At 44.5% G+C, this 14,576-nt stretch overlaps 1 protein-coding gene across 2 annotated transcripts in view; it reads left to right on the top strand.

The window, feature by feature from the left end:
- Window positions 1–14,576, top strand: part of NTF3 (neurotrophin 3) — a 92,540-nt gene that overhangs the window by 54,814 nt on the left and 23,150 nt on the right. For both annotated transcript variants that reach the window (XM_032221600.1, XM_032221599.1), the window contains exon 2: window positions 7,429–7,637. In XM_032221600.1, coding sequence (XP_032077491.1) covers window positions 7,572–7,637 — 66 coding nt within the window. In that variant the 5' untranslated portion in view covers window positions 7,429–7,571. The remainder of the gene's footprint in view (window positions 1–7,428; window positions 7,638–14,576) is intronic.

Below are 14,576 nucleotides of genomic sequence, written 5' to 3'. Positions count from 1 at the left end.
AGAATCCTGCAACGGCCATAAGCGTGAATAATAGTCATGTCACTTTTTCCAGTGTTGCCGTAACTTTGAACAATCACTAAACAAATGATTTTAAGAGAAGGACAACCTATACATGGACAAGCCCCTGAAGTTTTCTTTTTAATTTTTTTATTTATTTTTTAAACATAAAAGACAACATCATAAATTCTCATCCATTACACACAGCATGTTGTTTGGTTACAAGCGTTTGTGCATCCATATTTTCAATTACGTATACAATCACAAAATTTCCATCTAATATAACTAAGTACACTTCATTTTCATTGTACATCATATATTCAATTACAGTGAATATTTCTTTCTTTTCAGCGAACCTAATTCCCTTGCATCCTTGATTGTCTATTTAATAACAATATACCTTTATGTAATCACTTATCTCATTCTGATTATTTTTTCAGTGTAAAAAAAATTTAAAAACTGTTTATGTTTATACATCGCTACTTTCGATTATGCACAATCCCGCCAATCATCCATCAAGTATGCTTATGTTAATTGTTGTCCTTGTATATCATACATTCAAGCAAAAATGTCATTACCCCTGCAGTTTTCTTGATATGGGGGGGGGGCTTGCTCTTGCATCCTTCTTAAAGCCGAGAGAAGGAGGCTGGGCTAAAGTCTCTAGCGAACTTTGTGCCTAAGACAGGATTAGAACTCAGAGTCTCATGCCCTAACCACTAGACCATGCTGGTTCCCTTGGAGTGAGTGACCAAGGCTCTTGTATATGAACATTTATTTATTGATCAGATTAAGAGGTTGCTTATCTCTTACACAGGTGTATTTTTGCATATTGGTATATTAGTAAAAAGTCACAGCAGTTATTAATTAACTCAGGTGTCAGCAACCCGTGGCTCTGGAGCCGCATGTGGCTCTTTCATCCCTCTGCTGCGGCTCCCTGTTGCTGGTCAGCTCCACAATTGATAGGGCTTTTGGTTAGGACAGGTAGAGGAAAAAGGAAGCCGTGCTAGGAGGAGACTCTAAGGTGGGGGAACTGGACTTCCGGTCGGCTCCAGAATTGAACGGGGGGCTTCCGGTTACGATCTTTGTGGCTCTTTGAGTGTTTAAGGTTGCTGACCTCTGAATGAGCTCTTCAAATGGGTAGATGAACAGTTTTAATTCCTGTAAGGAAATTAGAGACTAATTGTTTGGTCATGGCAGGATGCAAGTGGTAATCATTCCCAGGTCAACCTAGAAGAGGAAGGAATTGATGGAACTAAAGGAATTTGGGACAGATTCCCAGAGGGATGAGATGGAGAGTGAAAAGCAAATTTTGTCCTTGCCAGAAACTTTGGTGAGCCAGTTCGTGTCTTTTACAAATAGCATCATGTTGTTTGAATAATTGCAGACAAATACTTTCATGGATAGGCAAGTCAAGGATTCTTGAGAATGGTGATTATAAAGTTAGCGCTTGAGTTATGACCACAAGTCAGCCTGAAATTTCGATTTGGACAGTTAAATGTCTATAAAGATTCTCAGTTCATCCAGGTCATGGTTGTCCCCAAGATGCTTTTTCAGGAGGCAACTGGACTTTCTGGTTTTTTTCTTTCTTTGAAGACATTACGTTTCTCATCCAAGAAGCTTCTTCAGCTCCAACAGGATAGTGGGGAATGGAAGGACAGACAGCTGGTCATTTGCATCCTTTTAGAGGGTCGTTGAGGCCACTTGGAAATTTATATGTGTCACCTGTGCTGCTGGTTCCTGGTAGTCTGCAATTATTTTCCTCTGGAAATCCATTCCTACTCCCACACCATTCCAAGCGTGTTCATCCCCAATTGTATAGCTAAAAGTCTGCAGAGATTCTCAGTCACCCAGATCATGGCTGTCCCAAAGGTTCTTTTTTAAGGAGGCACCTGGACTTTGTTTTTTCTTTTGAAGATGTTTCGCTTCTCATCCAAGAAGCTTCTTCAGCTCCGACAGGACAGTGGGGAATGGAAGGATTTATATTCCTTGCAGACAGCTGGTCCTTTGCATCCTTTTAGAGGGTCGTTGAGGCCACTTGAAGGTTTATCTGTGTCCTTAAGGTCACCTGAGTGGTGCAAATGGTTCCTGTACTCTGAAATTGTTTTCCTCTGGAAATCCATTCCTACTCCCACACCCTCCCAAGGGTCTTCATCCCAAATTGTATAGCTAAAGTCTGTAGAGATTCTTAATCATCCAGGTCACGGTTGCTCCAAAAGTGCTTTTTCAGGAGGCAACTGGACTTCTTCCTTTGAAGACGTTTCGGTTCTCATCCAAGAAGCTTCTTCAGCTCTGACTGAATGGTGGGGAATGGAGGGATTTATATTCCTTGCAGACAACTGATCATTTGCATCTTTTTAGAGACTCTTTGAAGCACTTGGAGGTTTATCTGTGTCTTCAGGGTCACCTGAGTTGTGCAAATGGTTCCTGTAGTCTGCAATTCTTTCCCTCTGGAAATCCGTTCCTACTCCCACACCATTCCAAGTATCTTCATCCCAAATTGTATAGATAAACATCTGCAGAGATCCTCGGTCATCATCCAGGTCACGGTTGTCCCAAAGGTGCTTTTCAGGAGGCAACTGGGCTTCTTCTTTTGAAGACATTTCACTTCTCATCCAAGAAGCTTCTTCAGCTTCGACAGGACAGTGGGGAATGGAAGGATTTATATTCCTTGCAGACAGCTGGTCCTTTGCATCCTTTTAGAGGGTCGTTGATAAACCTTGAAGGTTTATCGGTGTCCTTAAGGTCACCTGAGTGGTGCAAATGGTTCCTGTACTCTGAAATTTTTTTCCTCTGGAAATCCATTCCTACTCCCACACCATTCCAAGCGTCTTCATCCCAAATTGTATAGCTAAACATCTGCAGAGATCCTCAGTCATCATCCAGGTCACGGTTGTCCCAAAGGTGCTTTTCAGGAGGCAACTGGACTTCTTCTTTTGAAGACATTTCACTTCTCATCCAAGAAGCTTCTTCAACTCTGAAGAAGCTTCTTGGAGGAGAAGTGAAACGTTTTCAAAGGAAAAACAAACCAGAAAGTCCATTTGCCTCCTGAAAAAAAACCCACCTTTGAGACATTTTTGACAGTTAGGATTAAGGGTTTCAAGAGGCAACTGGACTTTCTGGTTATTAAGTGAATTTCCCCCTATTTTACACCCTTTTCTTGCCATGGTGAGTTAAGTGAATCCCTTCAGTTGTTAAATTAGTAACAACTGGGTGTAAAGTGAATGTGGCTTCCCCATTGATTTTGCTTCTCAGACGGTCACAAGAGGAGATCCCATGATCCATGGACATTGCAACCGTCATATATATGAGTCAGTTGTCAAATGTCTGAATTTTGATTATGGGACCACAGGGATGCAGCAATGGTCATGTGAAAAATGGTCATAAGTCACTTTTTTCAGTGCCTTTGTAACCTTGAATGGTTACTAAATGAACTGTTGTAAGTTGAGGACTACCTATACACCTTTCAGGATGCTCTTTCTATAGCAATAGCAGTTAGACTTATATACCGCTTTATAGGGCTTTCAGCCCTCTCTAAGCGGTTTACAGAATCAGCATATCGCCCCCACAGTCTGGGTCCTCATTTCACCCACCTCAGAAGGATGGAAGGCTGAGTCCACCTTGAGCCGGTGAGATTTGAACCGCCGAACTGCAGATAGCAGTCATCTGAAGTGGCCTGCAGTACTGCACTCTAATCACTGCGCCACCTCGGCTCTCTATGTTCAGGTAAATTGCGAAAGACATTATCCATGTTCTGGATTCAGCAGGTGTTGTGCCTGTGTGTCGGAGATGCATTCTTGCCCCCGTCTCTTCCCTGCACTAAATTTGGAGAAAGCAAACATCTGGATTTATTCCTGCTATCTGGAAAGCATGCGGTGGAATTTCATACTAAAAAAAGAAAGGAAGCATTACATAACCCAGGGTTAATAGCAATCATATTTTACAAGACGTTTGATAGCTGTTTTGCATCCCTTCCCAAGTGAAAAAATAAAGCAATCCTGATCGCATTGCTGTTTGATGTGAAGGAATTGTTGTGAGTGTAAGAAGTACGTTACACAATTTGGTGGCTCTTATGTGTCCTCGGGGCCTGCTCTTAGAAGAAGTCCTACTTACCCTTCTGCCTCTGATTGCGACTGATCATGGCTGACCCCACAGGGACACTTTGTTGTGGCCCACCAGCGGAACTGGCAGCAGATTCGGACAGTGAGGCGGTTGGGGAGGAACCTGGGCCAGTCCTGGAGTCTGGGGAAGGCTCTGAGGTGGGCTCTGTTTCGGAGGCAGAGAGGGGGACAGGACCATATGCCAGTTATTGGCTGCCTTCAGAGTCAGACATCAGTGAGGCAGACGAACAGCTGGAGCCTGTTCCCAGTGTGCGCATGCACAGAATTGCCAGACGAAGAAAACAGCTGAAGAACAGGGGTTGACTTGGGAATAAGGCCACAGGTGGACGGTGAATGGCCCCTCCCAGAGGAAATAAAAAAGGAGCGAAAGGGGAGTGGAGTTTGCAGGAGACAATTAATTCACTTAATTGGTTCGTGACTCTCCTTGCCACCTTTTGAAGATCTCGGCCTGGCAGCTCTCCAAGCCAGATAAGGTCTGTGACTGTAAATCCTCCCTTGAAAGACTTTCCTGGATGTGAATGAGCAGAATTCACTGTCAATTAATAAAAAGTGTTTTTTTGTCGGGACAAAGAGTTTGCTTCATGCTCTTGGGAAGCCTCGGTCAGAACAGACTTAAGAAAGTTGTAGATGTCTTTGACCCTACATGGGGCAGCCCTTGAAGAGTATTTGGAGACTTCAACTTGTCCAGAACGCAGCCGCGCGAGCGATTGTGGGTGCACGTCGGTACACCCACATTACACCTATCCTCCGCGAGCTGCACTGGTTACCGATCGGTCTCCGGATACGCTTCAAGGTGCTAGTCGTAACTTATAAAGCCCTTCATGGTATTGGATCTGGGTACTTGAGAGACCGCCTGCTGCCAATTACCTCCCACAGACCCATTAGATCACACAGGGTTGGCCTCCTCCGGGTTCCATCTACTAGCCAATGCCATCTGGCTACTACCCGGGGGAGGGCCTTCTCTGTGGCAGCTCCGGCCCTCTGGAACGAACTCCCCGCAGAGATTCGGACCCTCACCTCTCTCCAGGCCTTCCGAAAAGCCGTCAAAACCTGGCTTTGCCGGCAGGCCTGGGGTTGATGAGTTCCCTTCCCCTCTCGACTTGTATGGTTGCGTGACTCTTGTCTATTTTAATTATTTGTACTTCGTTTTATGTTCCCCTTTTTCCCCTTTTGAATTGTTCGCCGCCCTGAGTCCTTCCCGGAGAAGGGCGGCATACAAATAATAAAATTCAATTCAATTCAAAGGTTCTTCAGCTGAAGAAGCTTCTTGGATGAGAAGCGAAAGATCTTCAAATAAAAGCCAGAGAGTCCAGTTGTCTCTTGAAAAAAGCACCTTTGGGACAACCATGGCTGGATGACTGAGAACCTAAGTAGACATTGAAATTTTTTGTTGACTTAAGGTCATGGGCAAGAGTCTTAACTTTCATCCAGAAGGGTTTTGTATACATGTATGGTGAATATCTTGTGAGGAAGGTGTGTGGTCTCTGTCACTTGAATCCTCCAGTTGGGTTCTCAATTGTTAGCGTGGAAAAGTTGGCACTAGAGTTGGTCTAATTTCCGAAACAGAGCCTCAGATGTGAACCTGCTGTTTTGGAAGCTGGCGTAGCCAATCCAAATTGCTATTCTATTCACACCCAAATGAAATGAAGCAGAGCGGCTTTCCGGAAAAGTGCTAAGAACTGGCTCTGCCAATTGGCCTGCGGGGTCCAAGAATGCTATGCAACCCCCGAGAGTGGTTGGTAGATTGAAGGTGCTCCCTCTGCCTTTCAAACTTTCCAAATGTTCCTTTTTACTGTTTTAATCTGTTTTTTTTTTTTACTTTTTTAAAATAGCTTTCATATTGTTTTACTGTAAACTTCCCAGAGGCATCAAGGGTGATGGGCAGTACAGAAATTAAATAGATAGAATGATAGATAGATAGATAGATAGATAGATAGATAGATAGATAGATAGATAGATGGATGTTAGAATAATAGAATGATAGAATGATAGATAGATGTTAGAATGATAGATAGATAGATAGATAGATAGATAGATAGATGTTAGAATAATAGAATGAAAGAATGAATGATAGATGTTAGAATAATAGAATGATAGAATGATAGAATGATAGAATGATAGAATGATAGATAGATAGATGTATGATAGATAGGTAGGCAGGTAGGTAGGTAGGCAGGCAGGCAGACAGACAGACAGACAGACAGATAGATGTTAGAATGATATAATTATTTATATATATATATATATATATATATATATATATATAGTGTCACAACCCCTGATATGCCCCAATTATGGGAGGAAGCTAACTGCTTCCATTATCTGTCAATCGGCTCGTCACAAGAGTCCATCACGACAGAAACCCAATATTTTTACTGTTACCTTTGTTATATTTGTGTTGTATTTGTGCTGATAAATAAATAAAGGGAGACTAGTATAGATTCATTTCAAGCTATTTAGCTCTCATCAGCAAGCCATACCCTAACGGGATTTGAACCTGGGCTGTATTACATCTTAGGGTTAATGGCTAAGATGTCTGCATATATATATATGGTTTTCGCGGGTGTTAGTATGTAGGTCTTTGGTTATTCGGGTTTTCTCCCACGTAAAATTGGCTAATATATATTAGAATGATAGAATGATAGATAGATGTTAGAATAATAGCATGATAGAATGATAGATAGATGTATGATAGGTAGGTAGGTAGGTAGGTAGGTAGGTAGGTAGGTAGATAGATAGATAGATAGATAGATAGATAGATAGATAGATAGATAGATAGATAGATAGATAGATAGTTGCTAGATGGATAGATGGATATAGATAAGACAGACAGACACATAAGGACAAACAGACAGACAGGGCTTCTGTTTGTGGTCCTTGCCAGAGAGTGGCTCTATGGGGTGGATGGAGTAAAAAAAAAAAGGCCAAACCACTTCTTTGAACACAAACTCATATTTCAGCTTACCAGGTGGCTCCAATTATTACTTTTTTTTTTTTTGTTGAGATGGAGGGAGAGTGTGGTAGAGGCGAAGCTACCCGAGAAGAAAGCAAAGGGAGGAGCAGCAAAAGTATCCTCAAACGTCATTTCGGGGTGACTGTGAGCCTCGCAGGGCCTGTGTGGGTGCTGTGAGTGCCCTCTTTCTTTTCAATTGATGGACATGTTGATTCAGTGGAGAATTAACACTCTGCCTTTCCCTACTGCAACACTCAAGGGATGGAATTAAAGGGGAAGGAAGTTGCTTTAAAGTTTGGGGGTGATGGGGAAGTCCATCCAAATTCTCAATGGGCTTTCTTTTATTTCCCTTCCTTTTAGGAATACAGACGCTGCTGCTCCAGGCTCTGTTCTTCGCCGTCTTCCCCTCTTCCTCCTCCCCTCCTGCTTTCCCGAATTCCCCGCTGACCCTTCAATGCTGCAGAGTTATCGGGAGACAGAGGAGGCAAAGGTCTCCCAATCAGATGCACGAAAGGCATCTTCTTAAGGCTCAGAGAAGGGACCAAAGACCTCCAGCCACCTCCTGCAAGGTAAGAGGGCAAAGCTTTAAAAGAAACTCATTTTACACTCACCACGGAGGCAGGGAAACACACACACGCACGCGCACACCCTCCCTCTCCATCTTGCAAGAAAGAAAGTGTGCCAGCGGTCTGGTGAAACGGCCAACTAGAAAAGAAAAACCAACAACTTGCTGGCCCAACCCAGTTGCTCATGGGTGTGGTGACCTAGGCTTCCCAAAAACACGAAGCTGACTCCTCGTTCCGATAAAAGTCCTTTTATTTAGGTTAAAGGGAATTCCTCTCCAGCAAAATTCCTGCCAACTGTCTTTCAAGAGATTTCACAATTACGGACTTTTATCCAGCTTGGAGAGCTGCCAGGCTGATATCTTCAAAACTCCACGCTGTAGCAGCAATTACTTGGCAAGGAGTCAGGAACAGATCTTCACCCGAATGAATTGAACGAATTGTCTCCTGCAAACTCCCCTCCTCTTTCATTCCTCTTTAATTCCCTATGGGAGGGGCCATTCACCGTCCACCTGTGGCTTTACTCCCGAGTTGGCCCTTGTTCCTTAGCTGTTCCCTTCTCCTGGCAGCTCTGTGTAGGTGCACACTGGGAACAGGCTCCAGCTGTTCTTCTGCCCCACTGATCTCCGACTCTGAAGGCAGCTGATAACTGTCAGAAGGTCATGTCCCTATCTCTGCCTCCGACCCAGAGCCCTCATCAGAGCCTTTCCCAGACTCCAGGACTGGCCCAGGTTCCTCCCCAGTGTCCTCACTGTCCGAATCTGCTGCCAGATCTGCTGGCAGGCCACAACACTGAGGAACCCCCAACCACCAAGCTCCCTCCCCTCGTCTGTCTGCCTTCTGATACTTTCCCGATGTTTTGCAGTATCATAGAACGTAAAATAACAGAATTGGAAGGGACTTTGGAGGACATCTCATTCAACTCCTGGCACAAGCAGGAGAGTCTGTATATTAAAAAATAATAATAATCAGATACTAAACTGATATTGGCCTCAGCTTACAGCCGGTCACGATACCGTCTACAGTTTGACATGGGACCTTGCAGTCACACTGAGGGGACGATGCTAAGCACCCCTCCCATTGATACAGCGAGTCCCCGCAGACCAGTGGTGGGTTTCAAATTTTTTTAGAACCTCTTCTGTAGGTGTGGCCTGCTTTGTGGGAGTGGCTTGCTGGTCATGTGACTGGGTGGGAGTGGCTTGGCAGTCATGTGACTGTGTGGGCTGGCCAACTTGTAAAATGTGGTGAAACTCACTTAACAACGCTCTTGCTTAGCAACCAAAATGTTGGCTCAGAAACTCTGGCATTTGAAGCATGTGAGTCTAAAAGCTGTCAAGTTGCAAGACCCTTCTACCCCTAACCCTTTAGAAAAAAACCCCCCAGGGGTGTTCAAACTTGACAGCTTTAAGACTTGTGGACTTCAGCTCCCAGAATTCCTCCTCCAGTCATGTTGGCTCAGGAACTCTGGCACTGAAGTGTGCAAGTCTTAAAGCTGTCAAGTTACAAGACCCTTGCACCCCTAACCCTTTCGAAGAAAAAAACCCAGAGGTGTTCAAACTTGACAGCTTTAAGACTTGTGGACTTCAACTCCTCTCGCTCTTCATCTTGATGATGTGCGGACGGGCAGGGGGAGGGAGCTGGAACCACTTCAAAATGGCACTGTAGATTTGTGGAACCTCTTCTATAGAAGAGGTTAGAACTGGCAGGAACCCACCCCTGACGCAGACATCGTGTGAGGTACGAATCCTATTCAGAGTTGTCCATTGCTGGCATGGTAGTTCAAAGGCTGGCACCTTTTTTTGTGGGGTCGTTTATATGTCTTCCTATAACTGGGCGTTCAGCGACCCCTTTTGGCTTTTCTTTGGGAATCAATGTTAAAGTTGTTGGGCCGATGTTGTAGACATGATAGTGGGAACTTCCCTTCTCTACTTAGAATGCTGCATTCTGTAACCTTTGGCTATTTTTTGGATCTTGATCTCAATGTGCAATCCTGGGGGGGGGGGGACCCCTTCTGAACTCTGTGGAGCAAACCCATCCCTTGTGTATCTCCTGGGAGTCTTTAAGAAAATGTTGGATAGTCATTTAGCTGAAACGGTGTAGGTTTTCCTGCCTAGGCAGGGGGTTGGACTAGAAGACCTCCAAGGTCCCTTCCAACTCTGCTGTTGTATTGTATCTGTAGTCACTTCCTCGATTCTGCCACCTTCTAAACCCAAGGTCTGGATTGCTTCATAAATACATTGTGAAGCCATTTACAAAATACGGCGGCTCTAAGTTTCAATCTCGTCAAGGAAAAAGAAAGTTCAATTTAAAAGAACGGGCAACTTTGGGCTGGGAGGGGCCAAGGGCCGCCACATTAATCTTTGCAGGGGCTATTATTCCAAAAAGCAAGCAAGGCCAGACAAAAAGGAATGCGGAGGCTAATCGCCCATAAGTTTCTCTGTAAAAATAATTATTTGGCAGCAAAGAATTGGACGTCTGTAGGAGTTGCCAGTTGAGGTTTGTAACTGGCGACGCTACCCATTGTACAAAAGCTTTTCTTTCCACTTAAATCCCCCCACCCCAAACTGGAAAGAGAGCGAGATGATGGGCTGAAGAAGCAGAGAGTTCAATTTGTCCCCGGATTCCAGACTTCTAAAGTCGTGGATTCTGTAGATAATTTTAAAAGACAGAACACCTGTTGGCTGGGTTTGAGTAAACGGATCGGGTCCATGAATAATGGAGCTGAGGGATTTTTTAAATCTTTCTCCCCCCCACATCTCTATGGACCAACCATTTTCCCCCCGAATCATCTCATCTAGCTGAGATGAAAGCCGCTTGGTAAATACCGACAGATTTTATGCCCCTTTTTAAAAATAGAAACCAGCAGACTTGATTTTTAATGTTACCCTGCCACGCTGTTCGTGTTTTTTAAAAAAATATTATTTAGGGGGTGGGCAGGGAAGAATGATAGAAATGTTTGGCTTTTGAGGAGGGAATGTCAGATATAGTTCAACCGGAACATCAAATTTAGCTAAAATATGAAAGGACATTTCTCAGTTTTAAGTATGAAGCCACACAAAATAGAGAGCCAGGTTGGTTTAGTGGTGAAGAGACTTGGCAAGAAACCAGGAGACAGGGAATTCTAGCCCCGCCTTAGGCATGAAAGCAGGCTAGGTGACTTTGGCCCAGTCACCAGGAGATGGTGAATTCTAGCCCTGCTTTAGGCATGAATGCCAGCTGGGTAACTTTGGGCCAGTCACCAAAAGACTGGGAGTTCTAGTTCTGCTTTAGGCATGAAAGCCAGCTGGTGACTTTGGGCCAATCACCAGGAGACTGGGAGTTCTAGTCCTGCCTTAGGCATGAAAGCCAGCTGGGTAACTTTGGGCCAGTCGCCAGGAGATGGTGAGTTCTAGACCCACTCAGCTGGGTGACTTTGAGCTAGTCTCCAGGAGACAGGGAATTCTAGCCCTGCCTTAGGCATGAAAGCCACCTGGCTGAGTTTGAGCCAGTCACCAGGAGAAGGTGGGTTCTAGTCCTGCCTTAGGCATGAAAGCCAGCTGGGTAACTTTGGGCCAGTCACCAGGAGACTGGGAGTTCTAGTCCTGCCTTAGGCATGAAAGCCACCTGGCTGACTTTGAGCCAGTCCCTCTCTCTCTCTCTCAGCTCAACCCACCTCACAGGGTTGTTGTTGATGTTGAGAAATAGGAGAGGAAGGATTATTGTCTCTTCACTGCCTTGAGTTATATAAAGAAATAACAAAGGCGGGATATAAATAAAATAAACAATAAGCCCTCGATGCTGGATGTGGTGCCAAGGAGATCATTATTCTCCAGAGTTAACTTTACTGCTTCCCCATCAAAGTAGGTTTATGCCAGTTTTTTGGTGCAGGAAGTGAGAATGGAAAAAAAAAACACAGCAACCACATGTCTTGTAAATGGGTCTGGCCCAGTGGTGGGTTTCAAAATTTTTTAGAAGCTCTTCTGTAGGTGTGGCCTGATTTGTGGGAGTAGCTTTCCGGCCATGTGACTGGGTGGGAGTGGCCAACTTGTAAAATGTGGTGAAACTCACTTAACAACACTCTTGCTTAGCAACCAAAATGTTGGCTCAGAAACTCTGGCATTTGAAGCACGCAAGTCTTAAAGCTGTCAAGTTACAAGACCCTTGCACCCCTAACCCGTTATAAAAAAAAAAAAAACCCCAGGGGTGTTCAAACTTGACAGCTTTAAGACTTGTGGACTTCAACTCCCAGAATTCCTCCTCTCACTCTTCATCTTCATGATGTGCGGACGGGCAGGGGGAGGGAGCTGGAACCGGTTCTAAACGGCACTGTAGATTTGTGGAATCTCTTCTATAGAAGAGGTTAGAACTGGCAGGAACCCACCCATGTCTGGCCAATGTGCAGAAATTAGCTTGACTAAAAGAAGGACAAGATTGTAAGTTTTTTGCCTACCACCCGTTCACGTCAGGTGCGAAGAATTGGGGCCACACATTCAGTTCCAGTTAAGCTGATTTATTGCTCATGCCTATACACGAGAATCTAGTCAACGAACAACCAGCACTAAATTGGTGCCAGATAAGAGAGAACAGAATTCAAGAGGGGTTGTATGGAACTTTTGTGGGAATGTAATGATTCTAGGCTGGTTACTCACTTGACTCCTCCCACAGTCTCAGTCTCCTGTTTTTTGCAAGTCTGCTCCACAGGCACATGAGCTTCAGTAGCTCCCCACTACAGGTAGTCCTTGATTTACAACAGTTCATTTAGTGTCCATTCAAAGTTACAAAGGCACTGAAGAAAAGTGACTTATGTCCGTTTTTCACACTTACGACCAATGCAGCATCCCCATGGTCACGTGATCAAAATTCAAAAATTGCTTGGCAACTGACTTCTATTTATGACCTGTGAAGCATCCCGGGGGTCACATGGTCCTTTTTTATGACTTTCTAACCAGTAAAGTCAATGGGGAAGCCAGATTCACTTAACAACTGCAGGGATTCCCTTGACAAACTGTGGAAAGAAAGGTCGTCAAACGGGGCAAGACTCCCTTAACAAGTGTTTCACTTAGGAACAGGAAGTTTGGGCTCTGTTGTGGTCGTAAGTCGAGGACTACCTGTACTAAGTTTTTTTCTGAAGAGCTGATCAGCTTTAAGAAGCATCCGTAGCTAAGAATATTTTCCTGCGGGAACTCTAGCAGCTTCATGCGTGGGAAATATCCTAACCCAGGTCTCTCATAAACTCCTTAAGCCTCAGTCTCTCATCTGAAATTTTGCACAAAGGTAGGGAGAATAAGGGGACATTTTTTGAACATTGTGTATATAAGTATTTTTAAGGCAGTAAATGAAGAACAAAAGTAGGCTCATTTTAGGGAGAAGAGGTGATATTCAGCCAGTTCTGACCGGTTCAGGAGAACCGGTAGTGGAAATTTTGAGTAGTTCGGACAATCGGCAAATAGGGTGGCCATGCCCCTGCTACCTTCCAGCTGATCTTCTTTTGTTGCCCTGAACAGGAGAATGGAGCTGGAAAGCAGATTAGAGAGGTGGGAAGGGAATGGGGATTTTGCAGTATCCTTCCCCTGGAGTGGGGAGGGAATGGAGATTTTACAGAATCCTTCCCCTGGGGTGGGGAGGGAATGGGGATTTTGCAGTATCCTTGCCCCAGGCGTGGGGTGGAAATGGAGATTTTATAGTATCCTTCCCCAGGAGTGGGGTGGAAATGGAGATTTTATAGTATTCTTCCCCTGGTGTGGGGAGGAAATGGAGATTTTACAGTATCCTTCCCCAGGAGTGGGGTGGAAATGGAGATTTTATAGTATTCTTCCCCTGGTGTGGGGAGGAAATGGAGATTTTACAGTATCCTTCCCCAGGAGTGGGGTGGAAATGGAGATTTTATAGTATCCTTCCCCTGGTGTGGGGAGGGAATGGAGATTTTACAGTATCCTTCTCCTGGATTGGGGTAGGAATGGCAATCTTACAATATTCTTTACCTGGAGTTAGATGGGAATGGGGATTTTGCAGTATCCTTCCCTTGGAGTAGGGTAGGAACGGAGAGTTTACAGTATCCTTGCCCTGGATTGGAGTGGGAACGGAAATCTTACAGCATCCACCAAGCCATGCCCACAAAGCCAAGCCATGCCCACAGAACCAGTAGTAAAAAATATTGAATCCCACCACTGACTCAGTTCCAGAAACTTTCCCTAACTTATTTGCCCCCTCCCCCCCTTTCTTCCCTCTGGCATTTCTTCTCTCCTGAGTCATTTTTTTTTAAGGCAACCTAGAAGCCATTCATCACAGAGATCTAAAATGCCTCCAAGTAAATTGTTACTCCGTGGCCAAGTTTTAATAATCCCCAACTTCAGCTTCGACCCTTCACTTTCCTTGGCCAACTAAGCACCATCCTCTTACAGTGCCAAACAGTTCTGCCTTTTTGTTTTGAAGTGACCTCTTTCTCTTTCTGCCCTTAGGGCAAAAATACTCCAAAATGTCAGGACCAGGGCAGAAAATAATAGTGGTGGTAACCAGAAATATGTCCGAATGGCAAAAGGACAAGAAATCTGTTATGTTCAGAGTTCATCAACAAAGGCAGGGCAGATACAAGACATCCAGTGGCCCCTGGACAAGAATAAAGAGGGTTTCTTGGATAACGGTGGGACGCCGGAGGGCCAATTGTTGACATCCAGAGAAGTTACAATTCAGGGCTTGAGCAATCAGGACGTAACCTCAGAATAATTGGAGGAGGACCAGATGTCCCAGTGCATCAACCCCTTTTCTATTTTAGAGTCGTCCTTGGCAAAGCGAGTTAGGAAAAAGTATAATCCGCATAAGCCGCCACTTTCTAATGAAATAAAAAGGCACTTTCTAAGCAATTCCATATTCTGGAGGCTTGCAAATAATTGCGGTGAAATATTAAGAACTGTCTCCTCCATTTCTAAAAAAAAAAAATAGGCAGATTCGCTTTGGGTTGGTTTTTTC

Source organism: Thamnophis elegans, chromosome 7 (genome assembly GCF_009769535.1).
Source record: "Thamnophis elegans isolate rThaEle1 chromosome 7, rThaEle1.pri, whole genome shotgun sequence".
Lineage (NCBI taxonomy): Eukaryota > Metazoa > Chordata > Lepidosauria > Squamata > Colubridae > Thamnophis > Thamnophis elegans.
This window is presented reverse-complemented; position numbering and strand designations above follow the sequence as displayed.